At 42.9% G+C, this 15721-nt stretch overlaps 2 protein-coding genes across 2 annotated transcripts; both read left to right on the top strand.

The window, feature by feature from the left end:
- The first annotated feature begins 4476 nt into the window (after positions 1 to 4476).
- LOC145954698 (uncharacterized) lies at positions 4477 to 6072 on the top strand. The gene is made up of 2 exons (XM_083069384.1): positions 4477 to 5352; positions 5548 to 6072. The coding sequence occupies exons 1-2, from the start codon at positions 4477 to 4479 to the stop codon at positions 6070 to 6072; spliced, it is 1401 nt and encodes a 466-aa protein (XP_082925510.1).
- Positions 6073 to 6371: 299 nt separating this feature from the next.
- LOC145954697 (uncharacterized) lies at positions 6372 to 7226 on the top strand. The gene has a single exon (XM_083069383.1). It carries the CDS (start codon positions 6372 to 6374, stop codon positions 7224 to 7226), a length of 855 nt encoding a protein of 284 aa, XP_082925509.1.
- The last annotated feature ends 8495 nt before the right edge of the window (positions 7227 to 15721 follow it).

Raw genomic sequence — 15721 nt, 5'->3', positions numbered from 1 at the left:
GTTCACAACAAGTAGTAGCCATAGAACGGTATTCTGCTTCAGCAGATGAACGAGAGACAGTATGTTGTTTCTTGGTTTTCCAAGATATAGGAGAGTGACCCAAGAACACAACCCACCCAGTAGTTGAACGCCGAGTTAATGGACATCCGGCCCAGTCGGAATCACACCATCCATGTAGTTGGAAATCAGATGTGCTTTTGAGGAGAATTCCTTGCCCAGGACTTCCTTTGAGGTATCTCACAATTCGAATGGCTGCATTCCAATGTTCTTCACGCGGTTGTTGCATGAATTGCGACAAGGTATGAACACAGTACGACAATTCCAGTCTGGTAAAACACAAGTATATGAGGCGCCCAACAAGGCGTCGATACTTGTCAGGTTGATCAATGTAGCGTCCAGTGGCGAGTCCAAGTTGATGATTCTGCTCAAGAGGTGTAGCCACGGGCTGTGCACCAAGCAGGCCTGCTTCTTGAATGATGTCTAATGCATATTTACGTTGACACAAAAATATTCCACTTGAATTCCTTGCAACTTCTACTCCCAAAAAATATTTTAAATGTCCCAAGTCTTTCATGTGAAAGCACTTGCTAAGATATTCTTTAAAGCGTTGAATTGCAGCGGAATCGTTCCCACATATGATTAAATCATCTACATATACCAGAACCATCATTTGCACTCCATGGGCAAGAAGAGTAAAGAGTGAGTGGTCACAACCTGATTGACGGAATCCAAAGTTTATAAAAGCAGATGATAATTTGGCAAACCAACAACGAGGGGCTTGCTTCAAACCGTATAAAGACTTTTTCAATTTACAAACATGATTCGGTTGAGAAGCATGAAAGCCCGGAGGAAGCTTCATGTAGACATCTTCATGTAAATCACCATGAAGGAAAGCATTGTGGACGTCCATTTGATGCAATTCCCACTTCTTTGTCGCTACAATAGCAAGAACAAGGCGAACCGTAACCATTTTGACAACAGGGGCAAATGTCTCAGTATAGTCAACCCCTTCTTTTTGATGATTCCCGAGAATAACCAGCCTCGCCTTGTATTGCTCTATCGTGCCATCTGAATTATGCTTGATCTTGTATACCCATTTACAACCAAGAGGTTTCTTCCCATCTGGTAGAGTTTCCAGAGACCATGTTCCATTGGCTTCTAGTGCATGAAGTTCTTGCTGCATTGCAAGCCTCCATTTGGCATCTTGCACTGCTTCAGCATAATGAATGGGTTCTCGGGCTAGAGTAATAGCAGCAACAAACCTGCAATGCTTTTCAGAGAAATTTTCACAACTTATATAGTGAGATACCTATGTATGACGAAATGAACAAGTCCAACCCACGCACAATATAAAAGGAAAAAAAAACGAAAAATTCGCAAAAAAAAAAAAACAAGTTAAAAAAAGTGAAAATTAAGTAGGCAACTTCTTGAATGTTTGGATGAAGGTAAAAAGTAACAAAGTTATGGAAAAGAATCGTGCCCCATTCTATTGATCAATAGGTAATTATATACAAGTATACAGGCTAAATTATCTCCCTCATATCTTTGATATGATTTGGCAATATTCTGCAATAAAGGAGAATTAAAACCAACAAAATATACGCCAAATTAAATATTTTAATTGAGGAAATAATCTCAAGAATTATGCATGAGAGCATAACCCGTATATCATATCCCATATTAAAAAGCTTGCTTTCTTATACTAAAAAAATCCCTATACTCACACTTGTGGAGAAGCCTAAATAAGGTAAGAGTGAGGCAGCGAAAAAAAAAATGAAGGTTGCGCGTGCCAAGCTTAACGATGGGAGCAGATGGAGTGTGCATATGCAGATGACACGTTTAAGAAAGGAAAAAAAAAAGAAGAAAAAGTCTGGTGCTATGGTGCTTGTAAGTTGCTTGTTGTGTTTTCTCTGGCTTTGAGAACTTGCTTGAAGCAAGTTAGGAGTTTTGGTTGGTTTTTATTTTTTTTTTATTTTTTTTATTTTATGTTTTCAAGCATTTACATGATATGATTGGGCTGAGATTTCAACAAGGCAGAGAATGAATTAATTTACATATTATGTGATTGTATGTATGTGATTAATGTGCATATGTTTGCTCAAGAAGTTATTTCATAACCAAAATATAGGAAATTAATAAATGATAACATTGTTAAACATCAAACAAGAAATGTGAGGTGAGTAAAAGGTCATACCAATATTGCACAATTATCTTTTAATAGTCTTGTCTATCTACCCTTCTATAAACTTCTTTTGGTGTTCATAACTTACCTCTATGCTTCTTTTTAAATTTTGTAGCAGATTTTTTCCAACCCCTTATTCATCTTGTGTTGCAGTATTTATAGACTCACAATTTGAATTGTTTGATCTCAACAACTGAAATCCCCATTTGTAGTTGGTGCCAAATTCATACTTTTGAAAGGATATCTAGCACAAGTAAGATCTTAGGAGCTTGTTGGTGTCTCTAGTAGGAAGTGTCAAGCAAAGCTAGTTGAAGGGGATTCAAAGTCTGTAATAAAGAGTATAAAAATGTTATTATAAGTATAATATATGTAGGTATAAACCTATTTGACATATACCCATATACAATTTTAATGTTGTTTTTGAATGAGATTTAATATATATTGTGTGTCACTATAGCTTATATCTACACTTTATAACAATTATGGGAATAAATTTATAAATATATGTTAACATATATTATGTGTCACTATAGCATATACTTAAATTTTTAAGAATAAATTTATTAACATTTGCCAACATGTATTATGTGTCTTTATAGCTTATACCTATATTTTTTAAGAATAAGTTTATTAACATGTGCCAATATATATTATGTATCATTATAGGTTATATCTACATTATAGATAATTATTTTAAATTATTTAATATTATATAAAAAAATAACATAATCATAAATAATAAAAATAAATTTCATTAGTAATGTTGCAAGTTAAATAAATATATTATAAATATCTATTTAATTACCCATATAAAAAAATATTGTCATCCATGCATAAATATAATATTAACAATAAAATCTTTCATTCATTCATACCAATTTAACACTACAATACCACAATAATAAGAAATATTATACTTTTTGATGGAGGACCATCTTTGAAGGTTATAGGACCTTTGCCAAGGTCTATGGTTAGGAGGTTCGAGAAAGTTATTAGAGAGAAGGTGCTTCTTAGACCTTTACTTATCATGAACATAAAGTATGTGTTCTCCTCTTAGTTGCTTAGTCTCCTATTATATGTACTTTATATAGCTTATTTTCCATTCTTTTGCATATAATACTTAAGTGTATTGGTTGTTTTTATCCTTGTATTTAAGGGTGCATGTTTCTTTATTTTTAGGTCATGCCTTTAGGATTTAGAGGCATGTTCCTTTTTGAATTGTATTCTATTTGACTTTGTATTCATGATCACCATATTTTAGTTTCTTTGAGTTTAGTAGTTGGAGTGGGAATAACCATTCTAGTGGTGTGACAATAGCCATTCTAGGTGGTGTGGAAGTAGTAAAGGTGTGTGTACTGACCGTACTGCGAAGCCGAGCTCCGAGCTCGGCATCACCACGCAAGATGACCTCGGACGCGCGCTACGCGACGTCAGCTCGACATTTAAGCAGATCATAACCGATCTCAAGGGATCTTGCTCCAGACGAGATCCCTTATCTAATCTTACCATATCTCATCTCAGGCCCAAGGCCCAAAACAACCCTAATTCACACTAAGGTACGTGCATTACATATACGAGACTCATACTCCCACAAACACTAACTTTAGCATCAGAGTCTCTTTTGCAGGTACCACCCCCATCTTGGAGCACAAGCGTACCAGCGAAGGAGGCTCACCGATCTTACCTGGCGGATCAGCTCTACAGCAGATTTCCGGTAAGAACATTTGGCGCCCACCATGGGGCCGATCAAGACAACTCTTATCGGCCACCTGTATGGTTCTCACCAGAAGCCATACCAGACGAGTAACAGACGACCCCGATCACCCATCTACCATGGATAACGAAGCAGCAGGAAGGTTGAGTGATTAGATCAAAAGGAGGCGGCAACCGCATGACGCCGACCAGCAGGACATGCGTGCCAAGCACGCAACCGACCCAGCCCCTACACGAACCACTAATGAGGACGACCTAGCGGCTCTGCACACGAGAAACAAGAGAATTCGCACTCAATCCCAGCGGCAACACTCTGATCACCTCCCCGGCTCCCAACTCAGAACCGGTGAAGCGGTGCGAGCCAAGGAAAGTCAGGAGACAAGGTCCACTCCCCGCGGGGAGTGGTCAACACAATCGCAGGTGGTTTTGCAGGAGGGGCCGCCAGCAGCTCGGCCCGGAAAAAACACCTGCGCAGCGTCAACCACACGCACTTTGCCACCTTAGCCCTGCACCGGGACTCGCCGACAATCACCTTCACCAACGACGACTATGCCGGGGTCAATCCCAACCACGATGATCCCATGGTCATAGCTGTGGCGTTAGCCAATTGGGAGGTCCATAAGACACTGATCGACCAAGGGAGCTCGGCTGACATCCTGTATTGGTCAACGTTCCTCAGGTTAGACCTCCCCCACTCTCTCATACAACCTCACACGGGACCCCTGGTCGATTTTGCAGGAAGGAGCGTTCACACTCGGGGGTACGTAGACCTACTGACAACTTTCGGAGCACCCCCGGATACAAGGCGGGTCTTGGTGCGATACCTCCTCGTGGAAGCCGACACCTCCCACAACATAATTGTCGGGAGGCCGACCTTGAACCAACTCGGGGCAATAGTGTCAACCCCACACCTCACCATGAAATTCCCAGGCCATGATGGGAAGATCATCTCCATCAGGGCGAACCAGGAGACGGCACGACAATGCTACACCGAAAGCCTGAAAATCGCCCCACTCAGTGAACAACACAAGAACGATCCTCCCACCGTGGCTTACACCAACCATGAAGAGGTCACCGACCTCGACCCAAGATCCGACTCTCATGACGAGCGGCCTAGCCCCGTCGACGAGCTCGATGACCTTCAAATCGGTAAGCTCCCCGGACAATGCACAAAGATCAGCAGACAGCTAAACCCAGAGTTACGACAACAGCTCGAAGCAGAAATCCTCAAAAATGCCGACCTCTTCGCCTGGTCCAGCGCTGACATGCAAGGCATAGACGCCGACTTCATCTGCCACAAGCTAGCAATACACCAAGAGGCAAAACCTGTCGCCCAGAGGAAGAGGAAAGTCGGCGGCGAAAGGCGGGAAGTCATCGTCACCGAAACACAGAAATTGCTGAATGTTAGCTTCATCCGCGAGGTCAGGTACACCACATGGTTGGCGAACGTGGTCCTGGTAAAGAAGAGCTCGGGAAAGTGGCGTATGTGCGTCGACTATACCGACCTAAACAAAGCGTGCCCCAAGGACTCATACCCTCTGCCGAGCATTGACAGGTTAGTCGACGGAGCCTCCGGACACGCCCTCCTCAGTTTCCTCGACGCCTACTCTAGGTACAACCAGATAATGATGTACCCACCTGATGAAGTGCAGACGTCCTTTATCACCGACCATGCCAATTATTGCTACCGGGTGATGCCCTTCGGCCTCAAAAACGCGGGGGCAACTTACCAGCGGTTGATGGATAAGGTCTTCCACCAGCAGATCGGGAGGAATATGGAAGTCTACGTCGACGACATGGTAGTCAAGACCACTTCGGTGATGGACCATGCTGCCGATCTCGCCGAAGTATTCACCCAAGTCAGAAAGCACAACATGCGCCTCAACCCAGAGAAGTGTGTATTCGGTGTCCAGGGAGGCAAGTTCCTCGGCTTTGTGATCACCAGCAGAGGAATCGAGGCCAATCCCGAGAAATGCAAAGCCATCATCCAGATGCAAAGTCCACAAACAGTGAAAGAGGTCCAACGCCTGGCTGGACGTTTGGTCTCCCTGTCCCGTTTCATTCCCAAACTCGTGGAGAAGGCAGGACCGATTTTCACCCTGCTACGAAAGCCCAAAGATTTCCAATGGACGGACAGTGCGAAGAAGCTTTCCGAAGCTTCAAGACCTTCCTCATGACCCCACCGATCCTACAGAGGCCAGACCATAAAGCTGATCTCCTCCTTTACTTGGCCGTAGTAGAAGGCGCTATTAGCGCGGTAATAGTACAAGAGCACCAGAAAGTGCAGACACCGATCTACTTCATCAGCCGAGTCCTCCAAGATGCAGAGAAGCGATACCAGATGATCGAGAAGCTGGCGCTAGCACCCGTCACGGCAGCTCGGCGCCTCCGACCCTACTTTCAGAGTCACTAGGTGGTAGTCAAGACCGACTACCCCATCAAGCAAATTCTACGAAAACTTGAGCTCGCCGGACGGATGATTGCGTGGTCAGTAGAATTGTCAGAGTTCAGCATCCAATACGAAAGTCGCGGACCCCTGAAGGCTCAATGCCTGGCCGATTTCGTAGCCGAGCTCACGCCGACCACTATCGAGGAACCCCAGGTATGGACGTTACATGTCAACGGGTCCTCCAACTCTAAAGGTGGGGGCGCGGGCATCATATTGGAAGGACCAAACCGAGTCACTCTGGAACAATCCCTCAAGTTTAACTTCAGAGTGACCAACAACCAGGCAGAATACGAAGCACTTCTTGCAGGACTAAGGTTAACCCACGACCTCGGAGCTCAAAAGGTGAATTGCAGCAGCGACTCAAAGCTCATGGTGGAACAACTCAGCGGGACGTACCAGGCAAAGGACACTTTGCTACAGCGGTACTTTCACGCTGCATCTCGCCAGATCTTGTCCTTCGACGAATTTATCATAAAGCATGTGCCGCGAGAACAAAACACCCGAGTTGACCTCCTATCAAAGCTCGCCACCACCAAAAGGCCTGGGCAACACCGAACCATTATCCAGGAAACCTTGCACTCACCCAGCCTAGACGACAAAGTTGTCAATGTTAGTAACAATGAAGACCTGGGATGGATGACAGGTATCTGGAACTATTTGAAAGAAGGAGCCCTACCCGAGGATAAAGACGAAGCTCGGAAGATAAGAATGAGATCGGCCAAGTTCATCATCGTCGGTGATGAGTTATTCAAACGTGGCGTCTCCTCTCCACTGCTCAAATGCTTGACGACATCTCAGGCAACCTACGTCATAAAAGAAATTCATCAGGGGGTATGCGGTATGCATTCCGGAGCACGCTCAATGGCCGCTAGAGTACTCTGAGCAGGGTACTACTGGCCTACCCTGAAGTCAGATTGCCAAAGCCACATCCAGAAATGCAAAGAATGCCAGTAGTTCGGTAATGCACACCGACAACCGCCCGAAGGCCTCCACCGCATGATGTCAACGTGGCCTTTCTCTCAATGGGGAATGGACATCCTTGGGCCTTTTCCCCCGGAAAAAGGCCAACTGAAATTCCTCCTGGTGGCAATCGACTACTTCACCAAATGGATCGAAGTATGCCCACTCGCCAAAATCACCACCGAGAACGTGCAGAAATTCACCTGGAAGAATATCATCTGCAGGTTCGGAATCCCTCACGCCCTCGTCACCGACAACGGCCGACAGTTTATTGCACAAGAATTTGAGGACTTCCTCCGGGAGCTCAGAATCAAACAACTTCCGACCTCGATGGAACACCCCCAAACCAATGGCCAAGCTGAAGCTGCCAACAAGGTCATCCTCCGGGAACTCAAGAAATGACTGGGAAATGCGAAAGGACAATGGCCTGATGAACTCCCCAGCATCCTCTAGGCGTACCACTGCACCCCCCAGTCAACCACACAAGAAACGCCCTACAAGCTGACCTATAGAACTGACGCAATGATCCCAGTAGAAGTCGGCGAGACATCCCACAGACGCCGAGTTTTCAACGCCAAACAAAATGCTTAGGAGCTGGCAGCCGACCTCGACTTAGTGGACGAGCTCAGGGAAGAAGCTCAAATCCACGAAGAAGCATGCAAACTCTGAGCTTCCCGGAGATATAACTCCCGGGTAAAGCCTCGCTCTTTCCGAGTAGGCGACCTGGTATGGCGACTACTAGGCGAAGCAAGAAAAGACGCATCAGAGGGAAAACTCGCACCCACTTGGGGAGGCCCCTTCCAAGTCACAGAGGACTTGGAAAACGGAGCGTATAGACTGGAAGAGCTCGGCGGGAGACCTATACCGCGAACTTGGAATGCTACGCATCTCAAGATTTACTTCAGTTAAAATTTGTATGAATAAACTGTGTACTCTTTTCCCGCCTCAGTCTTTTGTCCCAAAAAACAGAAAGATGGGTTTTGGTTGAGAGGGTTTTTAACGAGGCACACATTTTCTCAATAAAATCACTCATTTTGCTCAATCCATTTTCTCATCTATTGCTTCTGCACGAGTCAAAGACCGAACTAGTCTCTTTTGCACTCACCGAGGTCGAATACGAACCTCAAAGTCGAGGTCGAGTTCGAACCTCGCTAAAATTATGAGGTCGAGTACGAACCTTAACACTCTTATCCGAGGTCGAGTTCGAACCGCGCTAAAATTATGAGGTCGAGTATGAACCTTAACACTCTTATCCGAGGTCGAGTTCGAACCGCGCTAAAATTATGAGGTCGAGTACGAACCTTAACACTCTTATCTGAGGTCGAGTTCGAACCGCGCTAAAATTATGAGGTCGAGTACGAACCTTAACACTCTTATCCGAGGTCGAGTTCGAACCTCACTAAAAATACGAGGTCGAGTACGAACCTTAACACTCTTATCCGAGGTCAAGTTCGAACCTCACTAAAATTACGAGGTCGAGTTCGAACCTTAACGCTTTTATCCGAAGTCGAGCTCGAAACTCGCTAAAAATCTAAGGTTGAACACGAACCTTAACGCTTTTATCCGAGATCGAGTTCGAACCTCGTCAAAATTATGAGGTCGCACACGAACCTCGGCGAAACTCGTTTCATCCCAAAAAGAGGGTGAGTTCGCACCTTCACAACACGCTACTTAACGAAAAAAACGAGGTCGAGTACGAACCACATACCCGAATTCGAATTCGAACCTTGATATTACTCTAAATTTGAGGTCAAATACGAGCCACATATCCAAGGACGAGTTCGACCCTTGACAAAACACATACCACCCTAATTTAGGGCTGAAACCAAACTTCGGCGCTAACAACTTAAGGTCGAATTGGGACCCTCACGGAAAAACTCACTTAACGAAAAACTGAGGTTAAGTTCAAACCTCAGCTTGAGCAACTCAAGACAAAAGCTCCACCACGTGCAAAAAGATGCAACAAACATGTGCCTCATAAGGCGCAAACAACAAAAACCAAGAGAAAACACAAACAGGCAAAGAAAAATGCGTATATACAAAGCCCGGTCTATCGAGTTCAGTACATGAATTCAAAGGAAAATAAAGAAATGGAAAAACTAAACTATTACAAAAATGGCCTACGCGGAGGCATTCTCACTAGAGTTATCCTCGACATCATCCTCCCTGACCAGCCTCCCCAAACGGACAACCTTCTCCACATGCATGCCGGAGAAGTCGAACCCTGGCGCAAAGAGCCTGGCCTGGCGAGCAGCCTTGAGGAAGCCCCCTCTTATACTCCACTACGATGGAGCGCTCGACCTCCTCGAGCCTCCTCTTCAACGCCGCATTCTCGGCCTCCAGCAATGAAAGGTCAACTCTCTGGGCAGCTAACTCCTCCTCTTTGCCGCCAATTATAACCTCGTCACGAAGACGCTCCTCGGTCATCAACACCAGTTCGCTCTTCAAAAACTCAACCTCACCTTCCAAAGAGCGAACCTGCTCCCGATAAGACGCCACTTCACCCTGGGACGAGGTAACAAGTGCTTGCAGCTCGCCCACTCGGGAGGCATAATCTTCATTGGAGCGCAAAGCGATCTCCAATGACTTTTGAGCCCTGGCAAGGCCCCCTCTCGCCGCCTGGAGCTCGGCCCCCTGCATCTTTGCTTCACCAAGGGTGGCGGTCAGAACCCCGTTTTCCTCCTGCAGGACCTTGTTTTCGTCTCTCAGAGGCTGGACTAGGCTCCTCAACTTCACCATTTCCTCCTGCTGCCTCGACCACTTGTGTTTCCAATAGTCCACAATGGCCGTGTCCCTCTGCAGGAAAATCTGGGCGGCATCGAAACCTCCCATCGGCCTGGCCGACTCAATCATCGCCTGGTCAGCCGTGCTCAGTGACCCCGTCGGGAAAAACTTCTCCGGAGTCACCGCGGCGCTCCACAGAGAGTTGACCTCCTCCGACGCACTTAGATGCTCTAGCCGCACAGGCGCGCCCTCTTGCGCATAGCGGTACGCAAGGTATGGTCGCTTCGGCTTCGACACTAGGCCAGGGGTAGAACGCCCCGAACTCGACCCTTCCTTTCGGAGCCCGCCGGAAGTAGACGCAGATACCCTGGGCGGAACCACGAAAGGATTCCCTTCCGACGTCCCCAAACTCGGAGGACCTAAAACCCCGGCGACGTTCCCCGCTTGCAAAAAAGTAAGGACACTCTCCTAAGAACAAAAGGTAAGCAGGAAAGTAAAACACCAACGCCACAGTAAGGCCAACTGCTCACCTCTCCAACTAAGACAACGGGTGCCGCAGCCCGACTTGCCGCGCCAGCGGCCGAGGTGGCCTGCTCGGTAGCGTCCCCCACCTGTAGAAAACAATCACAGGTCAAAACATACAAAAGAAAAAATAGCACCCAAAGATACAAGAGACAAGACCAAGAAAGGAAAGTTGCTCACCACGGTGGTCGGGACACCCCGCTCAGCGACTTGAACTGTCGCTTCAGCAACCTTGGAGGCACCCCCTTCTATCTCGCGAGGGGCAGAGGTCCCCCCGACCTCTTTCCCATCTCTTCCTCTTTTCCGACTGACTTTCAGGGGAGAGACCTCCTCCCCCGGAGACTCGAAAACCTCGGGCCCGGTCACCCGGAAGCGGTGCTTCAGCTCGAGCCACACTCTTTTCCCTAAGAGGCCTACAGACAGAAAATGGGGCACATCAGTAAAGGAGAATTGCACAAACCCTAGAAAACTACTGCAATGCAGGATACTCACCCTCCAGGCCTCTCTCCCTGTGCGCCGAGTTCGCAAGCGACAAGACCGACTTGCAGTCCAACTGACGAGGAAGCGCCGAAAGATCCTTAACGACGGCTGTCTCTGAAGCCGTCATCTCCGAAGGGTCCACCCCGTGGAACCTAAACGGTTTAGGACACCAGTAGAAGGGGAACTTCGGCAACCCACCAAAGTAAAAACCCCCATCTTCTAAAGGGTCAACGTTCACGAGGGCAACCCGGAAGAACTCGGCCTTGAAGTTTTTATAGGATTGGGAGTAAAGAGTAAACAAGCCCCCTTCTTTACTCCCATTCAAAGAAAGAATGCCATAAGGCGGAACACCCAGCTTCAGCTGGTAGAAGTGAAGGAAAACGCGAAGAGACACCTCTAGCCCCAGCACTGAACACAGGACCTGGAAAGCCCTCAAGAAACCCCAACTGTTGGGGTGCAGCTGGCAAGGGGTCGCGTTGATGTAATTCAAAAAGTCACACTCAAACTGAGTGAAAGGAAGACAAACGCCCAAGTCCCTGAAGAAACACTGGTAAACGTAGAAATGAGGGGGGTCGGTAGACTTCCCCATATAAACACCCTCACCAACAAGGCAAGGCTCGAGTCGAATCATCCGCGAAATAGAGGGGTCGCAAATCCGGTGCGTCTTCCAAACCGCATTGACCTCTAGACGCGACTTGAACACACTCTGGACCCCTGCCACCTCACGCTTAACCCAGTCATAGCTAGGAACGCCGGGCTCCAAGCCCTTGGGCGGCGGCGGCTCCTCCCTCTCGGCAGCAACCCTCCCGGTAACCACTGCTTTGCCACGCGCCCTGCCCCTGGCAGGCGCAGAAGAACCGGTACCACGTCCATTAGCCATCAAGAAGAGCAAGACTCAAAGAGGGATTGCGAAAACGGAGACGAAAAACGAATGGAGGCAAGAAGGAAAAAAGAGCTATCGTACTCGAGAAGCCAAAAGTGAGTGAGGGATAACGTGAAAAGAGGAAGAGGCGCGAGGGAGAGAAAAGGTTTTTCCCCAAACTCAAAACGGTTGCGCCACGTGTTAGCCTAGGGACAGGTCTGACGACACATTAATGGAAAACCATCATGACAAACGCAAATCATTAGTACATAATCGTCATTTCCCTTGACGCGCCACTCGCACGTTTCCGGGAAATGAATAGTTGTGACACATGGCACCTTATCATGATAGCGTACGCGAAAGGTCACTACCCTCTAGCAAGCTCGGTCTTAACTCCTCGACCTACGGTCTTCAGAGCTCGGGGGGCTAGTGTACTGACCGTACTGCGAAGCCAAGCTCCGAGCTCGGCATCACCACGCAAGATGACCTCGGACGCGCGCTACGCGACGTTAGCTCGGCATTTAAGCAGATCATAACCGATCTCAAGGGATCTTGCTCCAGACGAGATCCCTTATCTAATCTTACCATATCTCATCTCAGGCCCAAGGCCCAAAACAACCCTAATTCACACTAAGGTACGTGCATTACATATACGAGACTCTTACACCCACAAACACTAACTTTAGCATCGGAGTCTCTTTTGCAGGTACCACCCCCATCTTGGAGCACAAGTGTACCAGCGAAGAAGGCTCACCGATCTTACCTGGCGGATCAGCTCTACAGCAGATTTCCGGTAAGAACAGTGTGAAAATAACTAAAAGTAATATTATACTTATTTTTCTTCTCTTGGCCTAAGGAATTAATTTGGCTTGTTTTAGCCTTTATTTGGTTAACCAATGCAAACAAATCCCTTAGTTTTTGGTTTGGTCAAGACAAGCCAAAGGCCACCTTGGTCACCCATTTTGGCTAATTCTCCATCTTGGAACTACTTCTTCAACCACTTAGAGATAAGATGACACTTGACACTTTTGTATCGGCTCTTTTAGATCTAATTGTCTTCTACATGTCTCAAACATGTTCATATGGCTTGTTTGTGATAGGTGAAAATAGATCTAAGTGTCTCCTCTTTGTCTCCTAGATGTTTAGCTTCCTCTCCAAGCTACCTAGTTTTATACATAGGAGTTTTTACCCATTTTGTACTAACTTGAGATTTATACATGACTTGGCTGAGATTTTCTCTCTCAAAACTTGTTTACCTCTTTGAAGTTTTTTCTTTTCTCTTATCTTCTTTTGAGTGTAGTGAGAAATTTAAGAGACTTATCATTCTTCAATGAGTGTGGCGTTATCAAGGAGCTCTCTTCACCATCTTGTGTGGTGAAAATGACTTCTAGCATCCATAAAAGCCATTGAAGAAGCTTAAAGGAGTCCAAGAAGTGAAGATCCTTCACTAGAAGTTTGAAGGAGAAGTTACATCAATCTTGTTTCTTCTAGAGTTTATGTCACTTTTTCATCCATTTATGACAAAAAAAAATGAAAGCCTTTATGCCACCACTAAGTCAATTCAATATCTCATATAACAAAAAAATTATTTATTTATGAAAGGAAAATGGAAATTCCTAAGTTATCCATTGCATCGGTCTTTGAGTACCTTTAGTATAAAAATGAAAATATTAACAATATGCAAATGATAAAAGGAATTTATAAGGTCAAATAATGATAAATAAAAAATTATAAAATTGGAAAACAATAACTTATTAAAGTTCACCAAGGCATAACAATTGTAAATGATATCAATGAGAATGACAAATTTTAACTGACATAAAAGAATATAGACCAAACACAATATGTAAATCAGTACGAGTAATTTTATATTTACAAACATCATATATGCTTGCCAGTTAATACATACTCTCCAAACAAGATTTAGGTATTTAAATGTAAAAGCAATGTGTTGTCTTTGTTCTTTAGTTCATTTTCTAAAATATGAATGAATAAAAGCAAAAGTTCAATTTGTTAATATTATGTTTCCAATGCTAAAATGGTGGGTGTGAGGTTTCTATTTATATAAGGTATAATTGGTAGCAAGTATGCCAGAGATGTGACTCAAGTGTAAAAGGTCTAGACGCCTAGCATGAAACAACCTTCTCTTGTAGTGGCACTATACCTTAGTATAGCATCTTTCTAGCTTCTAGTTTATATAAAGTATGAAAAAGAATATGAAATTTTCCTCCTTTTTGGCTAATCAAAAGTAATAATCTTCTTTTTATTTCTTCATTTTCCTTAAATTTTCTATTTCAACTTTCAAAGTAAAAAATTTTCCTCCCTAGTTCATTGCTCCAATAATAATGATATTAATAACTTTTATTTTTGTACTTGTAGTTCAAATTAAATAACTTATGAAAACTTTATTTACAAGGAAAATAATTACAGTGCTCAACATAAGTAACAATAATATCCAAATATGCATTATGAGTTTAAGCTCTTTTAATTTTTTTTTTATTTCTTTGACTCGAAATATATATATTGATTAAGAGCTAACATCAATATCAATCTTCTATATCCCAAAAAAGATAGTAGTTTCAATCTATGTTCATAACATACTATTCATAATGTTAGCTTAATCAATGAATAGTAAAAAAACTTTATATACATCATTGTAATATTCTACCCATTATTCATGTGCATAAGTATGTATAAACTCTTCCCTAAAAAAAAAGTATGTATAAACTTCACTATTTATAATGAACTTGTAATAATAAATAATAAAAATGAATTTATAATTGTACAAAATAAATTATATGATTAAGTTTCTCAACTCAAATTTCTTATCATTATCGATATCACTTCACATCTACCACTTGCAGTTCATTACATGTTATTATTATAATCATTTTGGTCACTTGCAACATCGAGTATCTAATCAGAAAAGAAAATATACTTGTAAAATAACATTTTTGTTAAATATCATTTTAATTTAATGTATGAATTAAATCTATAAATTTTTATTAAATATCTTGCGGCATGAAAATTTTTGTAAATGTATAACAATATTGTACATTAATATATGATTTATATGTTGTAGGTAAAATTATCCTTTTATTGTCAATTTTTTATCATTCTCAAAAGAATAATTTAGCTTGTATATCATACATATGCGTACACAACTAACATACTAGTGTAAAGTATTGTTAAAAGAGCATGATAATACATGTATTTAATATTATTAATATAATATTTATATAAAAAATTAAATAATAATGTTATCAATAAATTAAGAATTTTAAAATTCGTTAAAGATGTGTTAGATGTGTTTAACTCGGTTGATTGAACATAGTGTGTAAATATCGTAAATTCCCCTCATCCCATGTGTTAATTCTCGTAGATAAAAAGAAAGAATTTTAAAATTTATAAGTTCTTTATCAAAATAAAATTGCTATAAAATTAGCTTATTATATATAGATTTCATTACTAAAATTTTCAACAAAATATATATATTTTTAATTTATTTTAAATATATATTTTTAACCTATAATTTATGGTTGGTCTAGTCACATTCAACTAAATTTGTTAAATATCCTAGTCCATCTTCCAAAACCTTATAAAATTTCTTAATTTACATGATTTTTAAATTTTTATGAAATTGTATTATATTTAAAAATCTTGTAAAATTTCTTAATTTGATAATTGAGAGATGAAATACATTTGATAGTTTATAAAACAAGCTTAACTTTTTATATATTGTAAGTGTAAAAAAATTTATACAGTCAATTAAATTAATAAATATAAAATTTAAAGTAATTATTATATAATTTTACCATAAATTATAATA

This window comes from Cajanus cajan, chromosome 2 (assembly GCF_000230855.2).
Source record: "Cajanus cajan strain Asha chromosome 2, NIPB_CcT2T_4, whole genome shotgun sequence".
NCBI lineage: Eukaryota > Viridiplantae > Streptophyta > Magnoliopsida > Fabales > Fabaceae > Cajanus > Cajanus cajan.
Note: the sequence above shows the minus strand (reverse complement) of the source record. Positions and strands in the feature narration are given on the sequence as shown.

Bases quoted from the DNA above. Each gene is read 5' to 3' on its own strand.
- LOC145954697 (XM_083069383.1), top strand. From the start codon at position 6,372: ATGATTGCGTGGTCAGTAGAATTGTCAGAGTTCAGCATCCAATACGAA.
- LOC145954698 (XM_083069384.1), top strand. From the start codon at position 4,477: ATGGTCATAGCTGTGGCGTTAGCCAATTGGGAGGTCCATAAGACACTG. The intron at 5,353-5,547 runs GTAAAGAAGAGC...GATGAAGTGCAG, and splicing joins GGTTGGCGAACGTGGTCCTG to ACGTCCTTTATCACCGACCA.